Source organism: Ictidomys tridecemlineatus, chromosome 5 (genome assembly GCF_052094955.1).
Source record: "Ictidomys tridecemlineatus isolate mIctTri1 chromosome 5, mIctTri1.hap1, whole genome shotgun sequence".
In the NCBI taxonomy this organism is placed as follows: domain Eukaryota; kingdom Metazoa; phylum Chordata; class Mammalia; order Rodentia; family Sciuridae; genus Ictidomys; species Ictidomys tridecemlineatus.
Window position 1 is genome coordinate 196741271 of NC_135481.1, and position 19862 is coordinate 196761132.

The 19862-nt window shown below is 43.4% G+C and overlaps 1 protein-coding gene and 1 long non-coding RNA gene across 3 annotated transcripts; one reads left to right on the forward strand and one right to left on the reverse strand.

The window, feature by feature from the left end:
* Positions 1–1684: 1684 nt before the first annotated feature.
* LOC120886497 (uncharacterized) lies at positions 1685–12142 on the reverse strand. Its single transcript, XR_005729471.2, has 3 exons — positions 12033–12142; positions 3098–3226; positions 1685–2075 (listed from the first exon to the last, which is right to left on the reverse strand). It is a non-coding gene; the product is annotated as an uncharacterized LOC120886497 (long non-coding RNA).
* Positions 11587–12877, forward strand: LOC110598145 (WAP four-disulfide core domain protein 15A). 2 transcript variants are annotated; one of them, XM_021726457.3, is made up of 3 exons: positions 11587–11940; positions 12053–12211; positions 12598–12877. In XM_021726457.3, exons 1-2 carry the CDS (start codon positions 11862–11864, stop codon positions 12208–12210), a joined length of 237 nt encoding a protein of 78 aa, XP_021582132.1. In that variant the 5' UTR covers positions 11587–11861; the 3' UTR covers position 12211; positions 12598–12877. The 2 variants fall into 2 exon arrangements, with proteins under 2 accessions (XP_021582132.1, XP_021582133.1); XM_021726458.3 differs by having other exon boundaries at positions 11588–11940; positions 12709–12877.
* Positions 12878–19862: the final 6985 nt, after the last annotated feature.

The window sequence follows — 19862 nt, forward strand, 5'->3', positions numbered from 1 at the left end:
CCATCAGAGTTGTGTATCATTCTGTGTGAAAATGAATTTCAGGGAATGAAGTTTGGCAAAATTAACAGATTATTCAAAATGTTCCCTTATACTGCTGAAGAGTCACTATCTTTGGAGGGTGCCCGGTAGTAAACCCAAGGTCTTGTGCATTCTAAGCAGGAGCCCTACCACTGGACTACACCACAGCCTGAATTCTCTTGATTTGCTTTGCAATACCGAGAATTGAACCCAGAGCCTTCCATCAGCTAGGCAAACACTGAGCAACATTCCCAGCCCCTTCGTAAAATTTTAAATTTGTGACAGGGTCTTGCTAAGTTGCCCAGGCTGGCCTTGACCTTGTGATCCTCCTGCCTTGCCTCTCAAGTAGCTGGGATTGCAAGAGTGTGCCACCATGCCCAGCGGGAATTCTAGTTTAAGATGTAAATGAGGCAGCAAGACGCTCTAAGTCCTTGATATCTTAGCAAGAATAAATGTGCTCTCCAGAGATAGACTGTGCGTTGGTCAGGGCTGGCAGGCTCAGGTAGTGAAGACAAGGGGGCAAATATGTGGGACAAACTGGCTCTGCTGCTGCCCCACTTAACCTTCCAAGGAAGCTCCAGAGAAGGGCAAAGCTGCAGGAGGAGGAACAGTTTGGAGCAAGCAGAAAGCACAGGCACGGACGGCAGGTGACCTGAGTGCCACCCCAGCCCTCTCTCTGCTCATAAAGTGAACCCCAGGCAAATCTCTGTTCCTCTGAGCCCCAGTTGCCTGTTAAATGGAAGGCGCTGGGCATGCTGGAGGTCTGGTCTGGTCCTGCCTTTCCAGAATTCAAATCAACTTCTTGTGCTGGCCTCCTGCTGTGAGTGGAAACTGGGGAACCTGATGGGGGGTGAGAGAACAGGAGGAACCGTACCCCTGTCCCTTCCAGGAGCACTGTCTAAGGCCCCTACTGCAGTCGGGCCTGGGTGTCGGTACATCTTGCAGTACAGAGAGAGCAGCACCCCCACTTCCGGCTGACAAATATGAAATGCACATTGGAGGTAACAAAGCTCTCAAACTTGTCAGGGGTACATTACAAAATAATACTAAAAAAGACATACTGTGTTCCTTAATGAGAAGACTCCAGAGTGAAGATGTCAACATTTACCCTTTCAATTTATTTTTTAAGTGTACAACACTCAAAACCCATTTTTGCTTTTATTTGTTTAACTCCTTGGGGCAGTGATACACCTTGGAGGAACTTCAAAGCAATACTTAAGTTTATGCAAAAGAATAAATTCTTGGGAATAGCCTTGAAATTTTGAAAATGATTAATTGGAGAATATTTGAACCTCTAATCCCTAAAAATGCCCTGCAAAGTGACTTCAGTGAATATGTTGGTTTTTATAGCAGCATATAGAGGCAGGAAGAAAGTAATAGAGGGCTGGGGATGTGGCTCAAGCGGTAGCGCGCTCGTCTGGAGTGTGTGCGACCGGGGTTCGACCCTCAGCACCACATACCAACAAAGATGTTGTGACTGCCAAATACTAATAAATAAATATTTAAAAAAAAGTAATAGAAAGAAAAGAAACCCAGGAACAGGCCTCTTTTTATCCAATTCAGTGTAAGATATAATGTCAAGTTCCAAACAATGAACAAGGGTTATTCCAGAAGACTCTAAAATAAGGGGAAAAAAAGAAAGAAAGAAGGGAGAAAGAAAATAAAAAAGAAATAAGACTGTAGGTTTATTAGTTGCAAAAACAAAGGAATTAACTCTTGACTAAAGGGCGGTGCAGATTCAACTGCTCTGAGGGAAAAACACAGCACTCCTCTAAGGCGGTTTCCTTCCTCCCAGGAAGCAGTCTGCGGTGAGCAGTCTGGCGGGCAAGGTGGCTCAGCAGCTGGAGAACCAGCAGGGTCCCTGGCTCCTTCCTTCTTGCTCCTCCCTCTCCCAGGTCTTGTCTTCGTTGCCAGGGCTGGAGATGGATAGCTTCCATCCCTACTTCCCAGGTAACACACAGGAAAAGGATAAAACAGCTTTGGCTTTAAGAAATGACCTGGAAACTGCAGTCTTTACTTACATCCCTTTGATTCAATTCATGACTCAACTCTGAAAACTTGGAAAGGGGAGAAATAACATTGTCATTAGTCTCTGGCTCATCCTTGGTTATTTCATCTCTTTTTTACTATTTTCTTCCCTCCTGCCAGCTCTGGATTCCATTTGTTCTTATTTCCCTCATACAGTTGGATTATTAGTTGTGTATTTCTTCTTCTTTTTTTTTTTTAAAGAGAGAGTGAGAGAGGAGAGAGAGAGAGAATTTTTAATATTTATTATTATTTTTTTTTAGTTCTTGGCAGACACAACATCTCTGTTGGTATGTGGTGCTGAGGATCGAACCCGGGCCGCACGCATGCCAGACAAGCGCGCTACCGACTGAGCCACATTCCCAGCCCTGTGTATTTCTTCTTAATGTAGGTCATTATAGCTGTGGATTGCCCTCACTCATCCCATAAGATTTTGGTAGCTGGCATTTTCATTTTGTTAGTTACAAGATGTTTTCTGATTTCGTTTATATTTTCTTTTTTGATTCATTGGTTATTTAAAAGCATGCTTTATATACAAACAGAAATATGAAAAAGTGTGGTATATATCTGTATTAAGATTTGTAATACAAAAAAAAACCAAAGTACATGTATAAAGGCATGAATTGGAGTGAACATACTTTACATACAGAGATATGAAACATTGTGCTGTATATGTGTAATAAGAATTGTAATGCATTCCATTGCTGTTGTGTATTTAAAAAAAGTAAAATCAATAAAAGATAAAAATAAAATAAAAGCATGCTCATTCCACCTACATGGGAATTTTCTACTTTTGCTTTTGCTATCTATATCTAGTTGCTTTCTACTGTGGTTAAAGAAGACACTTTGTTATGATTTCAAACTTTGTAAACATACTGACCTTGTTCGGTGGCCTGGCATGTGGCCTATCTGGGAGTATGCTCCATGTGTACTCAAGAAAAATATGTACCCTCCCGTCTTGGTCTAGAATACTCTATTTGTATCTTTTAAGCCTAATCAGTGACCAAAAGACCTGATAAGAACAATTAGAGGAGGAAAATGTGCATTGGCTCACCATTTCAGAGGATCCATCATCAGCTGACTCCACAGCTCTTGGCCCAAGGTGAGGCAGAACATCATGGCGGAAGGGTAATGTGGAGGAGAGCAGCTCAAGACATGACAGCCAGGAAGTGGAGAAGGCACTCTGCTCACCAGGGACAAAAGATAAACAAATATGAGCCCCAGAGGCACACCCCTAGTGGCCCATCTCCTCTAGCCATAATCTGGCTGCCTACAGCCACCCTTCTCCAGCTAATCCTTATTAGTGGATCAATCCACCGATTAGGTTACAATTCTCATGGTGTACTCATTTCACATCTGGACATTCTCACATTGTGTCACACATGAGCTTTTGGGGGAAACCTCATATCCACACCAATTTTTAAATCATTGCAATTTTTAAATCAGTCTATTTGTCTGATATTAATGTAGCCGCTTTTCTTGCTCTTACAATCGTTTGTACCAATGAATTTCTATATTCTCAGAGAGCATATAGATATATTTATTGCTGCTCTGGTCTTTATCATTTCTATATACTTCCCTTTTAGAATTACCTTTGCTGTATCTCATAAATTTAGGTATATTGTGCTCCATCTTTGTTTATTTCAAAAAAATTTTTCAAATTTCCCTTTTAATTTCTTAATTGAGACATTGGTTATTAAAGAATATATTATTCAATTTCCATGCATTTACAAAATTCTGAAGTTCTTTCTGTTTTTTTTTTTATTTCTAGTTTTATTCCACTGTTTTCAGAAAGGATGCATGATATTATTTCAATCCTCTTAACTATGTGAAGACTTGTTTTGTGGCCTAAAATATGATCCATCCCAGAGAATGTTCTATATGCAGTTCAGAAGAATGCACACTCTGCAGAATGTTCTGTAAATATTTGTTAAGTGCATTTTGTCGAGCAGGTAGCTTAAATCCATGCTTCTTTATTTTCTATCTAATGCTCAGTCCATTGCAGAAAGTTTGGTAGGTGTTGAAGTCTCCCATTATTTCACACTGCAGTCTATCATGTCCTTTAGATCTATGAATATATGTAGATGCTTCAGTATTGTCTGAATAGTTACAATTGTTATGTCCTTTTGCTAAATGGATTTCTTTGTCATTATTTAATGACCTCTGTCTTTTTTTATCATTTTTTTTTACTTAAAGTCTGTGTTACCTGTTGTAAGTTTAGCTACTCCTGCTCTCTTTGGGTTCCATTTGCAGGAATATCTTTCTCCATCTCTTCTCTTATTTTATGAATCTCCTTACAGGTGAAACTGAGTGTGGTTGGTTCTTGATCTTTTTTATCCATAATTTGTCGTGTGATGGGTTATAATCGAAAAATTTAGGTGATTTATAGTCAAGGTAATTATTGATAGATAAGGGCTTACTAAGGCCATTTTGATTTTTGTTTTTTTAAATTTGTTCTGATTATTTATACATGACAGTAGAATGCATTTTGCACTGTAACTATCACCATTTTGGAACTACCTTCTAGTTCTTTTGTTAAACAGATTTTTTTCTCGATTAAAGTCTTTCTTTATGGTTAAATTTTTCTCTAATACCATTTTTGATTCCTTATCCTATTTAAAGTGTATCTAACATAGATTTTTGCTTTGTGGTTTTTATGACACAAAAAGATCAAATAGCTATAAAAAGTTACTTCAAACTGACAACCTTAACTCTTAAAAACAAAAACTCTGGGATTTAATTTTACTGCCCTCCTAGGCTTTGATTTTTTGAGGTCACAATTTACATCTTTATATAGTACATATGCCTTAACAAATTGTAAAGTTATCATCTTTAACAATTTTATCTAATAACCTTCATATTAAAAATACAGTGATTTGAACACCATGGCAGTGTTGGAGTGCTCTGAATTTAACCCTGTATTTACCTTTACCAGTGAGTTTTATACTTTCAGTTGTTCTCAAATTACTCATGAACTTCATTTTCTTTCAACATTAGCATTTCTTGTAAAACAGGTCTGAGGCTGATGACTCCCTCAGGTTTTCCTTGTGTGGAAAGTCTTTATCTGTTATTTTTCAAGGAAGGTTTTTCTGGTAAGTATTCTTAATTTGGAGGGGTTTTCCTTGAGCACCTGAGTATGCCCTTAAACCCTCTCCTGCAGGGTAGTCTGCCATTAGGCGCTTCACCCTCCTTTATATGTTATTTGCTTCTTTTCTTTTGCTGCTTCAGGGTCCTCTCCTTGTTTGTGACCTTTGAAATTTTGGTCATAATATGCTTGGGATAGTCTTATTTGGATTGAATCTGATTCTGTACCTGGGTGTTTATGTCTTTCTCTAGGTCTGGAAAGGTTTCTTGTGTTATTTCTTTAAATAGCTGTCTGCCTCTTTCTTCTACCTCCTCTTTGATGCCAACGACTCATACATTTTCCCTTTTCACACTGTCCTAAAAATCTCATACGCTTTCTCCTTTTCTTTCTTACTCTTTTTCAACTCTGTTTTCAAATAACCTGTCTCCAAGTTTACAGATTCTTTATTCTGTTTGATCAATACACTGTTGATGCTCTGTGATGCATTTAGAGTATATTCATGTATTTTTCATCTCCAGGATCTCTGTTTAATTTTTCATTATTAGTCCAACCTCTATTTGAAATTCTCTAATAAATCTCTGAATTGTTTATCTGTGTGTTTTTCAAGTTCATTTAACTTCCTTAAAAGAGATCATTTGAATTCTTAGGGAATTTAGACATCGCTATCTATTTAAGCTTAGGCCCTGATACCTTATTTTGCCTAGTTGGTGATATTACATTTATCTGTTTATTCTTTTTTTAAATGTTATTGTGTTTTTTATGCCTTTATTTACTTATTTATTTTTATGTGGTGCTGAGGATCAAACCCAGTGCCTCACACATGCTAAGAAAGCGCTCTACCACTGAGCCACAACTGTAGCCCCTTTACCCGATTATTCTTGATTCTTATCCTGTATCCATGCCTTGCATTAAGCAAGTAGGTACTTATTCCAGGCTTTGCAGTGTGGCCTTGTCTGAGAATGTCCTTCAACAGTATGCTTGTCCAGAAATTCTGTACAGGTCATCTGCTGTGGTCTCTAAGCCCACCACCACCGTGACCATTTTGGTGCTAGGGGGCCACCCCGAATCCGTGACCCACGTGGCCATAGAGGCTGGATTAGCACCAGACGGAGATCCTGTGGCTGTCAGGACTGACAGCTCTGGGGAAAACCAAAACTCAAGCTTCTGAAGGCTGCCTGCTGCTGAGGTTTGTGAAAACCCGGGACTGCTGCAGCTAGCCAGCAAATCCCCTGGCAGGGCCTACACGTTCCCAGCGGGCACTGGGGTGGGTCTGAGGTGCAGGCCAAGGTTTGGTCCTGAAGCCAGGGGCCAGGCAGGCCTGCAGGTGCTGTGTTTCACTGTGATGGAGCCCGCACTGAGGTCCAAGGCAGGGTCCAGTGTTATTTTCCTCCTCTTTCCTGCAAGCTGGGGTCGGACACAGGTAACACAAAGCTGTCCCTTCTAATCTTTTCAGCGGGTCATTTCTCATTATTATGCTATAACTAGTTGCTATGATCTCTTGCCTGGTTTCCTAAGCTCCTCTGGAAGTATTTTCATGGGTGGATAATTGTTCAGATTGATGTTTCTGTGGGGAAACCATCACCAGAGTTCTACCCACCGTCTTGCTCAGCCCTGCCCTCTTTTGTAGCCTCTTGTTCATAGTTTCCTTTAGTCCTTTGAGTATGTTCATAAGAGCTGATTTGAAGTCCTTCTGCAGGGGTCCACTGCCTGGGATGCCGTAAGGACTGTTTCTATGGGTCACTCCCCCTCCCCGCTGTGCAGGGGCAATTTTCTCCTTTCTTGACATTCTATTTTTTTTCAATGAAATCAAAATTTTTACACAATACAATGTGCCAACCTAGGAAATAAGTTCCTCTCCCCAGGGTTTTTTTAATGTCGTTTTGTTACGGATCATTTGTTGAGTTACTCTCCTGAACCAATTTTGTAAATTAGTCTGAATAATTTCTCAGGTGCACCCACTGCAGTCGGTTCCACTGGCTTGCTAGCGACTAATGGCTGGGCGGGGATGAGCTTGAGTTCTGTGAACCAGCACACCACCTGGGTTTCTCAAGGGCTGTGTGTATCTGGGGGCGTATTTTCAACGTTCCAGCAAGCAGTTAACAGGTTCTCATTGGCCTTCACTTCCTGTCTGCCCAGATCCTGAAATTAGGCAGAGGTGGGTCTTCATTCCTTCCTTAGCCTGTACACAGTCAGGGACAAATGCACAATGTACACACCTGCAGGTGGCCTTCTCCCACCCCCGGCCAATATGAGATTTTCAAAAACCTTTGGGCATCTCATTCTTCACTCTTTTCTTTTGTTAGCCCCAATGAATCTCACAGTCTGAAGTAGCTGTGATGTCAAAAAATTGCCCCAGGGCAGGCATGGTGACACATGCCTGTAATCTGAGATACTAAGGAGGCTGAGGCAGGGGGATCGCAAGTTTGAGGCCAACAGCAGCACCTGAGACCCTGTCTCAAAAATAAATAAATAAATAGATACACAGATAGGCTGTGGGACTAGCTCAGTGGTAGATCAGTGGTAGAGCACCCCTCAGTTAAATCATATATATATATATCACTTCCCCTCCCCATATATATATATATATATATATATATATATATAGAGAGAGAGAGAGAGAGAGAGAGAGAGAGAGAAAGAAAGAGCGCTCCCCAGGGATAGTGCTGTCCACAAGAGCAAGACTGAAGTGACATGACTAAACACATGCCCTGAGAGGGGATTTTTAGGGAGTCACCGTATAGTGGAAAGAGTGACAATTTGGGGGTGGGGAGCATGGAGACTTGAGGCCAGAGGAAACCTTTCTCCCCTGAAGTGGTCGCCCAGTTGCTGGTTTTCCCAGCTACTGCAGAGCAAGCCTGCTGGTCTTCATGGCGACCGCACAGCCCAACAGGAAATAGGACTAGTGAACTGCCACAAGCTTCTGTTCCTGATGAGATTCACCAGGCACAGCCGTAGCCGGTGGTGCCAGGGCAGCAGGTAGGTTGCAAGAGAGATGGAGAAAGTACCCAGAGACCGCATGGGAGACATGGGGGAAACACCAGGTCAGGGACTGTTCAGGAAGAATTCAGTGGCAAAATGTTGAATGTGGGTGCTACACACAACGGCAAGGTTTGGGGAGGACAGCTCCCCTGTCCCTCCAGGTGCTTTGCCAAGCGTCCCCTTCTCTCCCACACGGGATCTTGCCTAGCGGCAGCCAGTTAAATAACTACACATACCCCTTCCAGGGTCCTCTGTCCCACACCAGTCCCCACTCAGAGAGGGGATGTATGTCAGGCTGCAAGGCAGTGACAGCAGCCTTAGCTGGCTTAGCTGGCTGGCATGGTGACCAGCTCCCAAGGAGCAGCTGTCCCAGTGGACATGCAGAAGCTGGCTTTTGACAGATGACACCAGCTCGCCCTAGTTCCCAGCACACACAAGAGAGAGCCAGTGTCCTTCAAGATAACGTGCATCTGGACTTTCTGGCCCAGACTGGCTCTCATTGTTCCCTTAACGTGGCTAGCTTTTTTGGGGACAGAATGGGAGTATTCAGGACACAGAGTTTTCCCACCCCCCTCTTCCTTAGGGGTGATGCACCACCCTTCTTTTCCCTCAGTCAACACCATAGGTTGTGACAAGGCTTTGATTTAGTTCAGAGTTAGATCAACAATCAAAAAATCCCATTTATTGATTGTTGATCTTACTTCTTGTGCTTTTGGACAAGATTTTTTAAAAACTATTTTTAAAAATTTCTTTTTAGATACACATGACAGAGTGTATTTTGACACAGTCTACGTTCATGGAGTCTAACTTCCCATTCTTGTGGTTGTACACGGTATGGAATTAGACTGGTTATGTATTCACATATGAACATAGGAAAGTCATGTCTGATTCATTCTACTTCTTTCCTAGTCCCATCCCCTGTTCCTTCCCTTCATTCTCCTTTGTCTAATCCAATGAATTTCTGTTCTCCTCAAGCCCTGCCATTGTGTATTAGCACTTACATATCGGAACATTCGGCCTTTGGTTTTTTAGGATTGGCTTATTTCACTTAGCATAATAGTCTCTAGTTTCATCCATTTACTGGCAAATGCCATAATTTCATTCTTCTTAATGGCTGAGTCATATTTCATTGTGTATATACCACATTTTCTTTATCCATTAATCTGTTGAAGGGCATCTAGGTTGGTTCTATAGCTTTGGTAATGGGAATTGAGCTGCTATAAACATTGATGTGGCTGCATCACTGTAATATGCTGATTTTAGGTGTTTTGGGTATATGCTGAGGAGTGGGATAACTGAGTCAAATGGTGGTTCCATTCCAAGTTTTCCAAGGAATCTCCATACAGCTTTCCAGAGTGGGTGCACCAATTTTCAGTCCCATCAGTAATGTATGAGTGAGCATTTTTCTCCACATCCTCACCAACATCTATTGTTCCTAGTATTCTTGACAATTACCATTCTGACTAGAGTAAAATGGAATCTCTGTGTAGTTTTAATTTGCATTTCTCTAATTGCTAATGATGTTGAACATTTTTTTCATCTATTTTTGACCATTGTATTTCTTCTTCTGTGAAGTGTCTGTTCAATTCCTTTGCCCACTTATTGATTGGGTTATTTGGTTTTTTGGTGTTAATTTTTTTGAGTTCTTTATATGTCTTAGAGATTAATGCTTTATCGAAGGTGCACGTGGTAAAGATTTTCTCTCATTCTGTAGGCTCTCTCTTCATGTTCTTGATTCTTTCCTTCACTATGAAGAAGCTTTTTAGTTTGATGCCATCCCATTTATTGATTGTTGATCTTACTTCTTGTGCTTTAGGAGTCTTGTTGAGGAAAAAGTCAGTTCCTAAGCTGACAAGATGAAGAACTGGGCCTACATTTTCCTCCAGGAAGCGCAGGATTTCTGGTCTAATGCCTAGGTCTTTGATCTACTTTGAGTTGAGTTTTGTGTAGGGTGAGAGATAGAGGTTAAATTTAATTCTAATATGGGTTTCCAGTTTTCCCAGCACCGTTTGTTGAAGAGGCTGTCTTTTCTCCAATGTATGTTTATGTCACCTTTGTCTAGTGTGAGATAACTGCCTATATGTGGGTTTGTCTCTGTGTCTTCTATTCTGTTCCACTGGTCTTCATGTCTATTTTGATGCCAATACCAGGCCGTAGTATGATTTAAACTCTGGTGTTGTGATGCCTCCTGCTTCACTCTTCTTGCTGAGGATTGCTTTGGCTACTCTGGGCCTCTTAATTTTCCAAATGAATTCCATGACTGCTTTTTCTATTTCTATGAAGAACATCATTGGAATTAAAAATTGCTAATATTCTCATGACTTTTGATGGATAAGCAGATTTTAGTCCCCAAAATTGCTTCCCACGTGTAGGGTTTTTGTAGAGGTTATCACATTAAATAATTGAATTTCTTATCCTGTGTCATTATTTTCTCATTTATATATCATAAACAGATAAATGATTTTTTTCATATATTCTGTGTCTGATATGGAGATAATCAAGTTTCTCTCCATGTTCTAATAGGAAATATTCATTGACCTAATTTGGAATGTTAAACCAATCATACGTTGTTGAAATAAACCCCTAATTGTTTGTGATGTGCCACTATTTTATATATGACAAAATCATTTGGGATTTGGAATTTTATACTTATAGCAAGATTGGGATACAGTTTCATAGTTTGATATCATAAAATTGCTGTGAATGTCAAATTGTTTTGAAAACAAAGATCTGAGTGTGTGGAGCTGCAAGCACACATCTTGAAAATAAAAGCAGAAACACTGGAAGTTATTGGCATGTAAAACAGGTAGGAAGCATTTTCATTTATTTTCTAAATGTGGCCTACATCTCAGTGAGGGCAGGGCAGCCCAGAACTAGAAGAGAGAAGCACAGAAGCACAGCCAAAAGAGGCCAAGCCCGGAGGAAGCCATAAGGTTGCACCAGAGAGAAAGAGAAGAGATGTAGTAACTGCTCCAGGGAACCTCTGCCTCTTATGTCAGGTTCCAAGTCTCTGGGTGCATTAATAACTGTGTGTGTGTGTGTGTGTGTGTGTACACGTGCGTGTGTACTTACGTGGCATTGCTTACACAGGTATGTTCTAGGCAACCAACCAAGCAGGAACAACTCAACATTTTTATAGGAGTGCAAAGAGGGGCTCAAGAGTTATTTGTCCTGGGGCTCACGTTCAAAATGACCTCAAGTTAGCCTTTTGACTTTATCAGCAAATGAACGTTTTGCACATTCATGGAGATGCAAAGGAAGGAATTAAGGAATAAAACATTAATCATGCACCCACAATGCACAATGAATTGGCGTTTTTCTTAATCTTGGCAGCAGGCTGCTCACAGCCCATTATCTAGCTTTGTCCTTGGGATGGTGGGGGTGGGGGTGGTAGAAAGTGACCCATAAACACCTCAAACGCACCCCGCACCCGCACGTGTGGAAGGGGCGGGTCTCAATCCTCCTGGATAGGCTGGGAGCAGAGTGGGCTTGGCCGGCCTGAGGCGTGGCCGGGAAGAACGATTCCCCGCTATTGCCTCAAATCTGCTGTTCAAGGCCCTTGGTTGCCTGAAGAGGGGACTGTCCCTGCGGGCTCCCTGCAGTTACACCCCAGAGGTCACCTTACTGTCCTTTGCAGGCCACCCGCAGCACCCTGACCTCTTGCCCCGCGGTCACAGCACCCCCTGCCGGTGGCCCGCCGCCCGCGCAGACACTCCCCCGGGCCTGGCCGTCGCCGGCGCCTGTCTGTCGCGCCATGAAGCTGAGCAGCCTCTCCCTGCTCTCCGTGGCCGCCCTCCTTTGGCTCCGCGTGGCGCAGGCCAACATGAAGGAAGGTAAGGCGTGGCCATCCCGGGGGTGTCCGGGGGGGGGGGACGTCTCCCCTGGGGCCTGTGCCGGAGCGACAGGTCGGTGTCCCCAGACTCACCCAGTGGCACTTTCCAACAGTTCAGCAGAAATCTGGGTACTGCCCCGAGTTCTTTCTCTCCTGCTCCTTCACGCTGCTTCCCCGGTGCCGGCGGGACGGAGGCTGCAACGGACCCAAGAAGTGCTGCTTCTACCAGTGCCAGCAGCAGTGCATGCAGCCCTGGCCCACGCTGGACTGAGGTGAGTGCAGGACTGTCCGTGCGTTAGGTATCCGCCCTTCCGAGCTCTTAGAGGGAGGCTATCCAGAGATCCGTCCTCCGGATGGGACCCGGGAGCCCCAACAGACCCCCCCCCTCCGCAGAAAATGCTCCGTTCAGTTGGCGGAGAGGGCATCAGAGTCTCCTCCGTGTGACAGGACCCCTGGACCAGACAAGCCCTGCGCTCCGTCTAAGCTCCTCAGCCCTTATTGGATTCTTTTCCATCGCCTTCCCTCCCCCGTTTGGAGTTTGTAATACGGAAGCATTTTCCTCTTCACATTTAATCAGGGATCAGGAGGTCAGAGGGCCTTAGTGGGGCATGTCTAGAGCCCCTCACACCCGGCCCTCTTTCCTTTCCGCACATTTCAGAGCTCTCCAGGGGAGGACCTAGCAGGATTCAGGCCACTGTGGACCTCCATGGAAAGCCACATCCCCAGGACGGCGTGCATCGCCCCATGTTCCTCCTCCTTCTCTCCCTAGGTGGAACCCCGTCTAACCAATCCTGAGAAGACAGTGGCCTACAGCCTCCGACTTGGATAACTAGTCTCCAATTCTTCTGTGCTTCTTCCAGGCCCTTCCTGTTATCAAAAGTTAAATGCTTATTAATATCAAAACAAGACAAAGAAATAAAAGCCACGTCTTTAGTCCATTCTCTGTTACATGTATGAATGAGGCTCTGGGTTCCATCTCCAGCATGAGATTCAGGAGCACGCCCCTAATCTGCTGGGCTCTAGGGAGGGCCTCATGGCAAGTGGCATCACTGGGGTGGGGGCACACATAAGGGGGGGTACATGCAGAGCACATATGCAGGGAGTCGCTGGCTGCCTTAGAACCAGCCACTCTTGAGGGAGGTAGTGTGGCCCCACCAGGCCTGCACTGATTACTTCTAAAGGTGTTCCTCCCATCAGGTTGCCTTCCACCAGGCCCTACCTTTTAAGGGACCACCACCTCTCAATATTGCCACGCTGGAGACCAGGCTTCAGGAGACACACACACAAACCACATCCAAAGCATAGCACAGTGTATATTTAAAACTACATGAAAATCTATGGGGCTTCTGGATCTCCCTCCTTCTCTTCTTTACCCCATCCCCAACCTTGTTGGGGAATCCCTTAGGTTCTGTAAGAAGCATGCAGTTCCTATTTCACATTGGATTTTACTAATTCTTGGGCTTCTGTTTTTCTGATAGATTTCTCTTTATCACCTGACACTCAGATTCTCCCTAGTCAATCCAGAAACACCTTGGAATCAAATTTTCTGGGTTTGGATCTCATGAAAGGCAAGCACATTGTCCTAGGGTTGAAGAACAGGCTGTTTTTGCTACTGTTTTTCTGGTATTGGTATTGGTGGTCTTTCCACTTGATGATCTAGGATTAGATTTGGAACTTTGGGTTGGAAATGGAGCAGGACATATCATGGTTTCTAGAGTGTGTTAGGCCCTGACATTTAAGCATAATTAATTATGGAAGAATTCTCTGTGGTTCAGCTCAGCTGCCCTGACTTTTAGCTTGGAATTGAGCCCCTAAACTTCTTAGGAATAAAGTGCTTGTCACCTCAGATTTCCTCACTTTCTAACTCTCAGCCTCTGACTTCTTAAAGGATCTTAATGGTAGCAAAGGTCTGGGAAAGTGGACTTCCAAAATTTTAGTGTCTGTAACAAACAAACAAATTTTGAAAAACTTCTTATCCCCTATCATGTTTTCAATTGCCATCTACTACTTTTATAATAATTGCATAATATCAAGGGATAACAATTTTAAGTACATTACAAATATTGTCATTTACGTAAAATGGGTATCTCCCCCCACCCTTCTCAGTATCGTGGATTTAACTCAGGGACACTTTATCACTAAGCTACACCTTCAGCCCTTTTCATGCTTTGAGAGAGGGTCTCGTACAGTTGCTAAGGCTAACCTGGACTCTGGAATCCTCCTGCCTCAGCCACCCAAGCTGCTGGATTATAGGTGTGCATCATCGCACCTGGCTCTTATTTTTGATTTTTTACTGTTTCTTGTGAAATCTAATTACCATCTTCATTGGATGGTGATTTTTTCTAAAGTTCTTTCTTTGCCTCCCTTTCTGCCACTTCTCCCTCCTTCTCAGTCATTTCCTAAACGATTCAAACCAGAAGCGTAGGTAATGGAGTTAGCTAGGGACCCCTAAAAGGAAATGTTCAGATATGATTCTAGAATCAAGAGTGTGTTAGGGAGAGGATATCTGAGAGGGAAAATGGAAGGAAGCCAAAGACCTCAAGGAGAACCGGCAGCCCGCCATGCGGGACTCCCTGGGGGGCAGGGGGAGGAGATGAAGAGGGTTATGAAGAAAAGAAGTGGGGGGCCGGGTTGTGGCTCAGTGGTGGAGCGCTTGCCTAGCCTGCATGAGGCTCTGGGTTTAAACCCTGACACCACATAAAAATAAAAACAAACAAAGGTATTGTGCCCATCTACAACAACAACAACAACAACAAAAAATTTTTTTTAAAGAAAAGGTGTCAGAAGGCCCAGTGTGAGCCAGATTGAGCAAGAGTGTTTTGACCAAGGTCACCTCTCAGAAGAGCCCCGTGTCCCAGGAGGTGGTGTGTCTTGGTATCTGGCCACTCAGTCACTGGCTGGAGGCACCCTGCATGGCCTTGGTGAATACCTGGGGAGGGTGCAGGGGACAGCAGCTGTGGTGTCTGTTACTCACCCCGAGCAGCGGGAGGTCTGGGCGGTACATTTCTGTGCCCACCGCTGTCCTCAGCCTCCGACCACAGTCACCTCTCCAGCTGTGGCGATGAAAGCGCTTCACCTCAACCCTTTGAGTTCTTTTTGGAATTTAGCAGATATATCTCCAAAGAGCTGTCTCAGCAGAAACTCTGCCAACGTGGACTTCAGGGCACAGAGGTGGATGAAATGAAGGAGGACAGCCGCACTTCTGTGGTTCTGCAGGCAGGAAGCCGCTGGTGGAGTTACTCAGCCGATAGCATGCCTGGTCCTTGAGGAGAAGGGAGGAATGGCCTAGGATGGGCAGAGGACAGCAGACCTGCCTCTGCCACCCGAGCCCACAGGCGCTGGCCCGGAGAGTGTGGCCACGGGTGGGCCCACCTCCTCAGTTCCAGAGGGCAGGGACACTGATGAGATGGACCCAGAAGGTGTGGCCACCGTCCCTGTTGGCTCAGAGAACAGAGCCTGGAAATGCCGGGAATCATTCTGAAGCCTGAAATCCCAGTGGAACTTGCCCTGCTGAGTTCTGGGCGTCTCTGAGACAGATGAGTCCTTCTCTTCCTTCTGATTTAACACTTTCGCAATGTGCGCGTCTGTCCTATCCTATTCCTGTCATTACATCTTGGAAACAGACAATTTGTCTACTTTCACAGGTTCCCAGATGGAGAGGAATTTTGTTCAAGATTGACCATATCCAGAGCATCATACCTGATTTAGATGACATTCAATAATATTTCCTATTTAAATCTGATCATGAAATGGGTTGAGTTGGGGAGATGCTGGAGTATTTTATATGCCAGAAGGAAATAGAGCTATGGAGATTAGAGGGTGAAATTATAAGTTAAGTTGGGTTGCCCCCCACAAAAAAAGAGATAATTATTGAAGTAATTAGTAAAGAAAGAGCTAGATTTAGCTACTGTGCAAGGTGTACATGTTTCAAAACATAATGTCGAACACAACAAAAATATATAATTTTTATTTGCCAATTGCAATAAACAAATAAATAATCATACACAGGATTTTCTCCAACCACAATTAAACGAAAATAGAAATCAGTAACAGAAGGAAACTGGAAACTTCAGAAATGTATGGATATTCAAAAATGTACTTTTAAACAATCAAAGGGTCAAAGAAAAAATGACAAGATAAATTATAAAATTCCATGAGATGAATTTTTAAATAAAAGCACAATACACTAAAATCTTTGGGTTGCAGTGAAAACAGTTCTGAGGGGAATTTATAGCTAAAGATGGTCCCAAAAAGAAAGCTCTAAATCAATGACCTAAATTTACACCTGGAGCAGCAGCAAAACCAAAGCCACAGAAGGAAGGAATTTGTAGCTATGAAAAGATACAAAAAGGGTATAAAAAGTAATAGAATCAATGAATTCAAGAGATAGTCCCTGGGGCTGGGGATGTGGCTCAAGCGGTAGTGCGCTCGCCTGGCATGTGTGCGGCCCGGGTTCGATCCTCAGCACCACATACAAACAAAGATGTTGTGTCCACCGAGAACTAAAAAATAAATATTAAAAATTCTCTCTCTCTCTCTCTCTAAAAAAAAAAAAAGAGAGAGATAGTACCTGGAAAAAATGAATGAAATTGGTAAATCATTCACCAAAACAGATCAAGAAAAAAGAACTCAAATCACTAAAATCAGAAATGAAGATGGGGACATTAGTACTCCTGAAATTCAAAACCTCCTTCAAAAGGAAAACCCAGTGAAGCTGGGCTGGGGCAGGAGGATGGCTTGAGCCAGGAGTCTGAGGCCAACCAAGGCCCTGTCTTCAAAAAGAAACGAAAAGAGGGGCTGGGGATGTGGCTCAAGCGGTAGCGCGCTCACCTGGCATGCGTGCGGCCGGGGTTCAATCCGCAGCACCACATACAAAAGAAATATGTTGTGTCTGCCGATAACTAAAAAATAAATATTAAATATTAAAAAAGAAGAAAGAAGGAGAAGCCTTGGCCGACCAGATAGCTGAGTTTTGTAAATTCTACTAAACATCATGAATCCTTCTCCAGTTCTTCCAAAAAACAGGACCAGAGGGAACACTTCCTAACTCATTTGTAAGTCCAGCATGACTGTGGTCTAGAGCTGGACAAAAACTTCACATAAAAATAAAACAAGATCTGTTATGTTTTAAAAAGTCTTCAATCTCATGACCAAGTGAAATCCAAAGTTTGTGTTCAACATATGAAAACCAAACAATTTTAAACAGCACATTAATAGAATAAGGAAAAAAAAACTCCACAATAATCTCAGAGCCAAAAACTACCACCATAAAACAAAACACAACACACACAAAAAATAAGCATTGATGAAATCCAATATCTTCTCATGATAAGAACACTCTCCACCAACTAGGAATGCACAGAAATATCCTCAAGTTGATACTGGGCATTTATTTATTTTTAAATTAAAACTAATACTATACCCGATAGTGGAAGACCAAATCTTTCCCTTAAAATGAGGAACAAAACAAGCGTGCCATTATCAGCACCACTACATGGCACTTGAGCTTCTAGCCAGAGAAACGAGGCAAGAAAAACTAATAACAGGCATTCAACTTGGAAAGGCCTGAGCAAAACTCTCCTGAGCAGGCTCAGGCCTTTCCAATTTGCATTGTTTGTTTTCTCGCCTAGTGTAGACAAAGGTGTTAGGGAAGGTCCTGGGGGACCATGAAGACTCCTGACTAAAGATTTCCAGCCTTATTCTGAAAACTGATCTCAGTGACTTGAGTCTGTGGGGGATCCAGGGGGTTCTTCCCTTTACCTCAGGGATTCCAGTTGTGATTTGAAAGTGGCAAGACTCACCCTTCCTCTTGTTTTCCCTAATAAAATCCAAGGCTGTTAGGTTACGACCACAGTTTCTTCAACTAAGACGTGAGAAGGGTGCACTCAGGATGAGGGTGAACTATGCGTCCTGTGAGACAGAGAGGCGGGTCTAAGAGCTCTTCCAGTGTGTAAGGGATCTATACTCTCTGTCTGTGTGTGGCCGTAATTTCCAGTTTGTGTTGATTTTTGTTTATTGTATGATTGTTTTTTTCCTACAAAAGTGTTTTCCCCAAAGGAAACCTGGTCCACAGGTCCTTTCTCCAGTGTCCAGCCCTCCACAGATGCTGGCCCTCCTCCTCTGAGGTGCTCCTTCTCACCCTAGCGGGTGAGCCCTCCTGGGGACAGGAGCCCTCAGGAAAGAGGCCTCAGAGAGCTGCCTTGCCCTTCCCCCATGGGAGAACGCAGCCGGAAGCCACAGAGACCGGAAACAAGCCCTCCCCAGGCATGAATCTGCTGGCACCTTGATCTTGGACTTCCCAGACTCCAGAACTGTGAGAAATAAGTGTTTGTTGTTTATAAACCACCTGGTCTGTGGTGATTTGTTACAGTCGCTAGAACTGACTAAGACAACTTAATAGTAAGGAATTCCTATTCAACATTCTCAAAAAATATATAATATGCCTACTAATGAACATAACTAGACGCACACAGAAATTTTCTGGAAAAAAACAACAACAACTGTAAAACGCTGCTGACATTCAGCCTATTTAAGTGGATGAATAGGCTGAAATTTTTCATGATAAAATGGTTTTTAAAAGGTTTGCTCTTCCCAAACAGGAAACCTCCATGAGATAAAGATATCTATCCTGTTTTTTGTCATTTGCAGAAGGTAGAGAGAATAAGGATTTTAAAGGGGGTGGGGAATCTCATGAAAATAGAAGGGAGAACAGTGAATTGAGAGGGAGGGAGGTGGATGGGAAAGGGGAAGTACTGGGAATTAAAATGGAGCAAATGTTATATGCTCCACTGTTATGTGTGGCAATAAGGCACTAATAAAAATGTAAAAAAACAAAAAGGATGTCTATTTGGTCAACATAATTTACATGTGAAGTATAATATAATCAGAATCAAAATCTGTGGGATATTGCAACCCCTAATTAAATAATTGATTTAGGTAATTATCCACAGTTTCCAAATATTTGCAGGGAGCTACATCATCATGCCATGGTGTATTTACTCATCCTAGATGGGTAGACACAGGTTTACAACCAGGGGATTAGGGGGCAACTAGTAAAATACCTTTGCTTGTCTTCAAAACACTACAAATGGGTCCAGTAGCGTCCGCTCCTCCTGAGGGGGAGGAGGCCCACAGCACCCAACACCCAGGAGGATTCTTGCCCAGTCAGCGTGACCTCATAAGCTTCTAGAGCCCCACATGGGTCAACAGACAAGCAATCACATCCTTAAACATCATGTTTACAGACTTGAAAATGTTCACAAAATCATCTTCATCAAAAAAGCATTTCTTCAATGAACATGTTGTTTATAATCAGAAAAAAAAAAGTATGTCCATAAGTGTTTTTCTCCAAAATAAGGCTGCCAAGGAGATGCCAGATTCTTCCAAAAGTAACCTCAGGTCAGAGAAGGCAGAGCCCCTCTTCTTCCGAGAGCTAGGAAGACAGCGTGAGGAATTCAAATTAAGTCCAAGGAAGAACTTCCTGCCTGGCTGCTCTGGACTGGGAAGGACGGTGAACTTAGCCCTGGAATGTCGCCTTCCTCTCTCAGGCTCAGCTGAAGTATTTCCCTGCTTTCAACACCCCGATGCTGGGGATGCCAGAGCGGAAGTCCCAGCTTAGTCCCAGGAATTAGGTGTGTCTTTGAGGCAGTTCTTTCTCATCTCTGGCTCACAGTTTCCTCATCTTTCACATGGGAGGGCCGGGAGGAGGGACCTGAGCTCCCACAGAGCTGGTGGATCCACTAGTCAGTGGAGTTTCTGTTTGGGTCCTGTGGGATGCCAACCTCAGCCTCTTCTCTTCCACCAAATGCAGGAGCCGTTATCAGGGGCTACATGGATGGAGATTCCACCCAGATGAAAACTAGGCTGGGGTCCCTGAGTGAAGGACATCTGCTCTGGCCCATGAATAGACCAAAATGAAGCCTT

Bases quoted from the DNA above. Each gene is read 5' to 3' on its own strand.
- LOC110598145 (XM_021726457.3), top strand. From the start codon at position 11,862: ATGAAGCTGAGCAGCCTCTCCCTGCTCTCCGTGGCCGCCCTCCTTTGG. The intron at 11,941-12,052 runs GTAAGGCGTGGC...ACTTTCCAACAG, and splicing joins GCAGGCCAACATGAAGGAAG to TTCAGCAGAAATCTGGGTAC.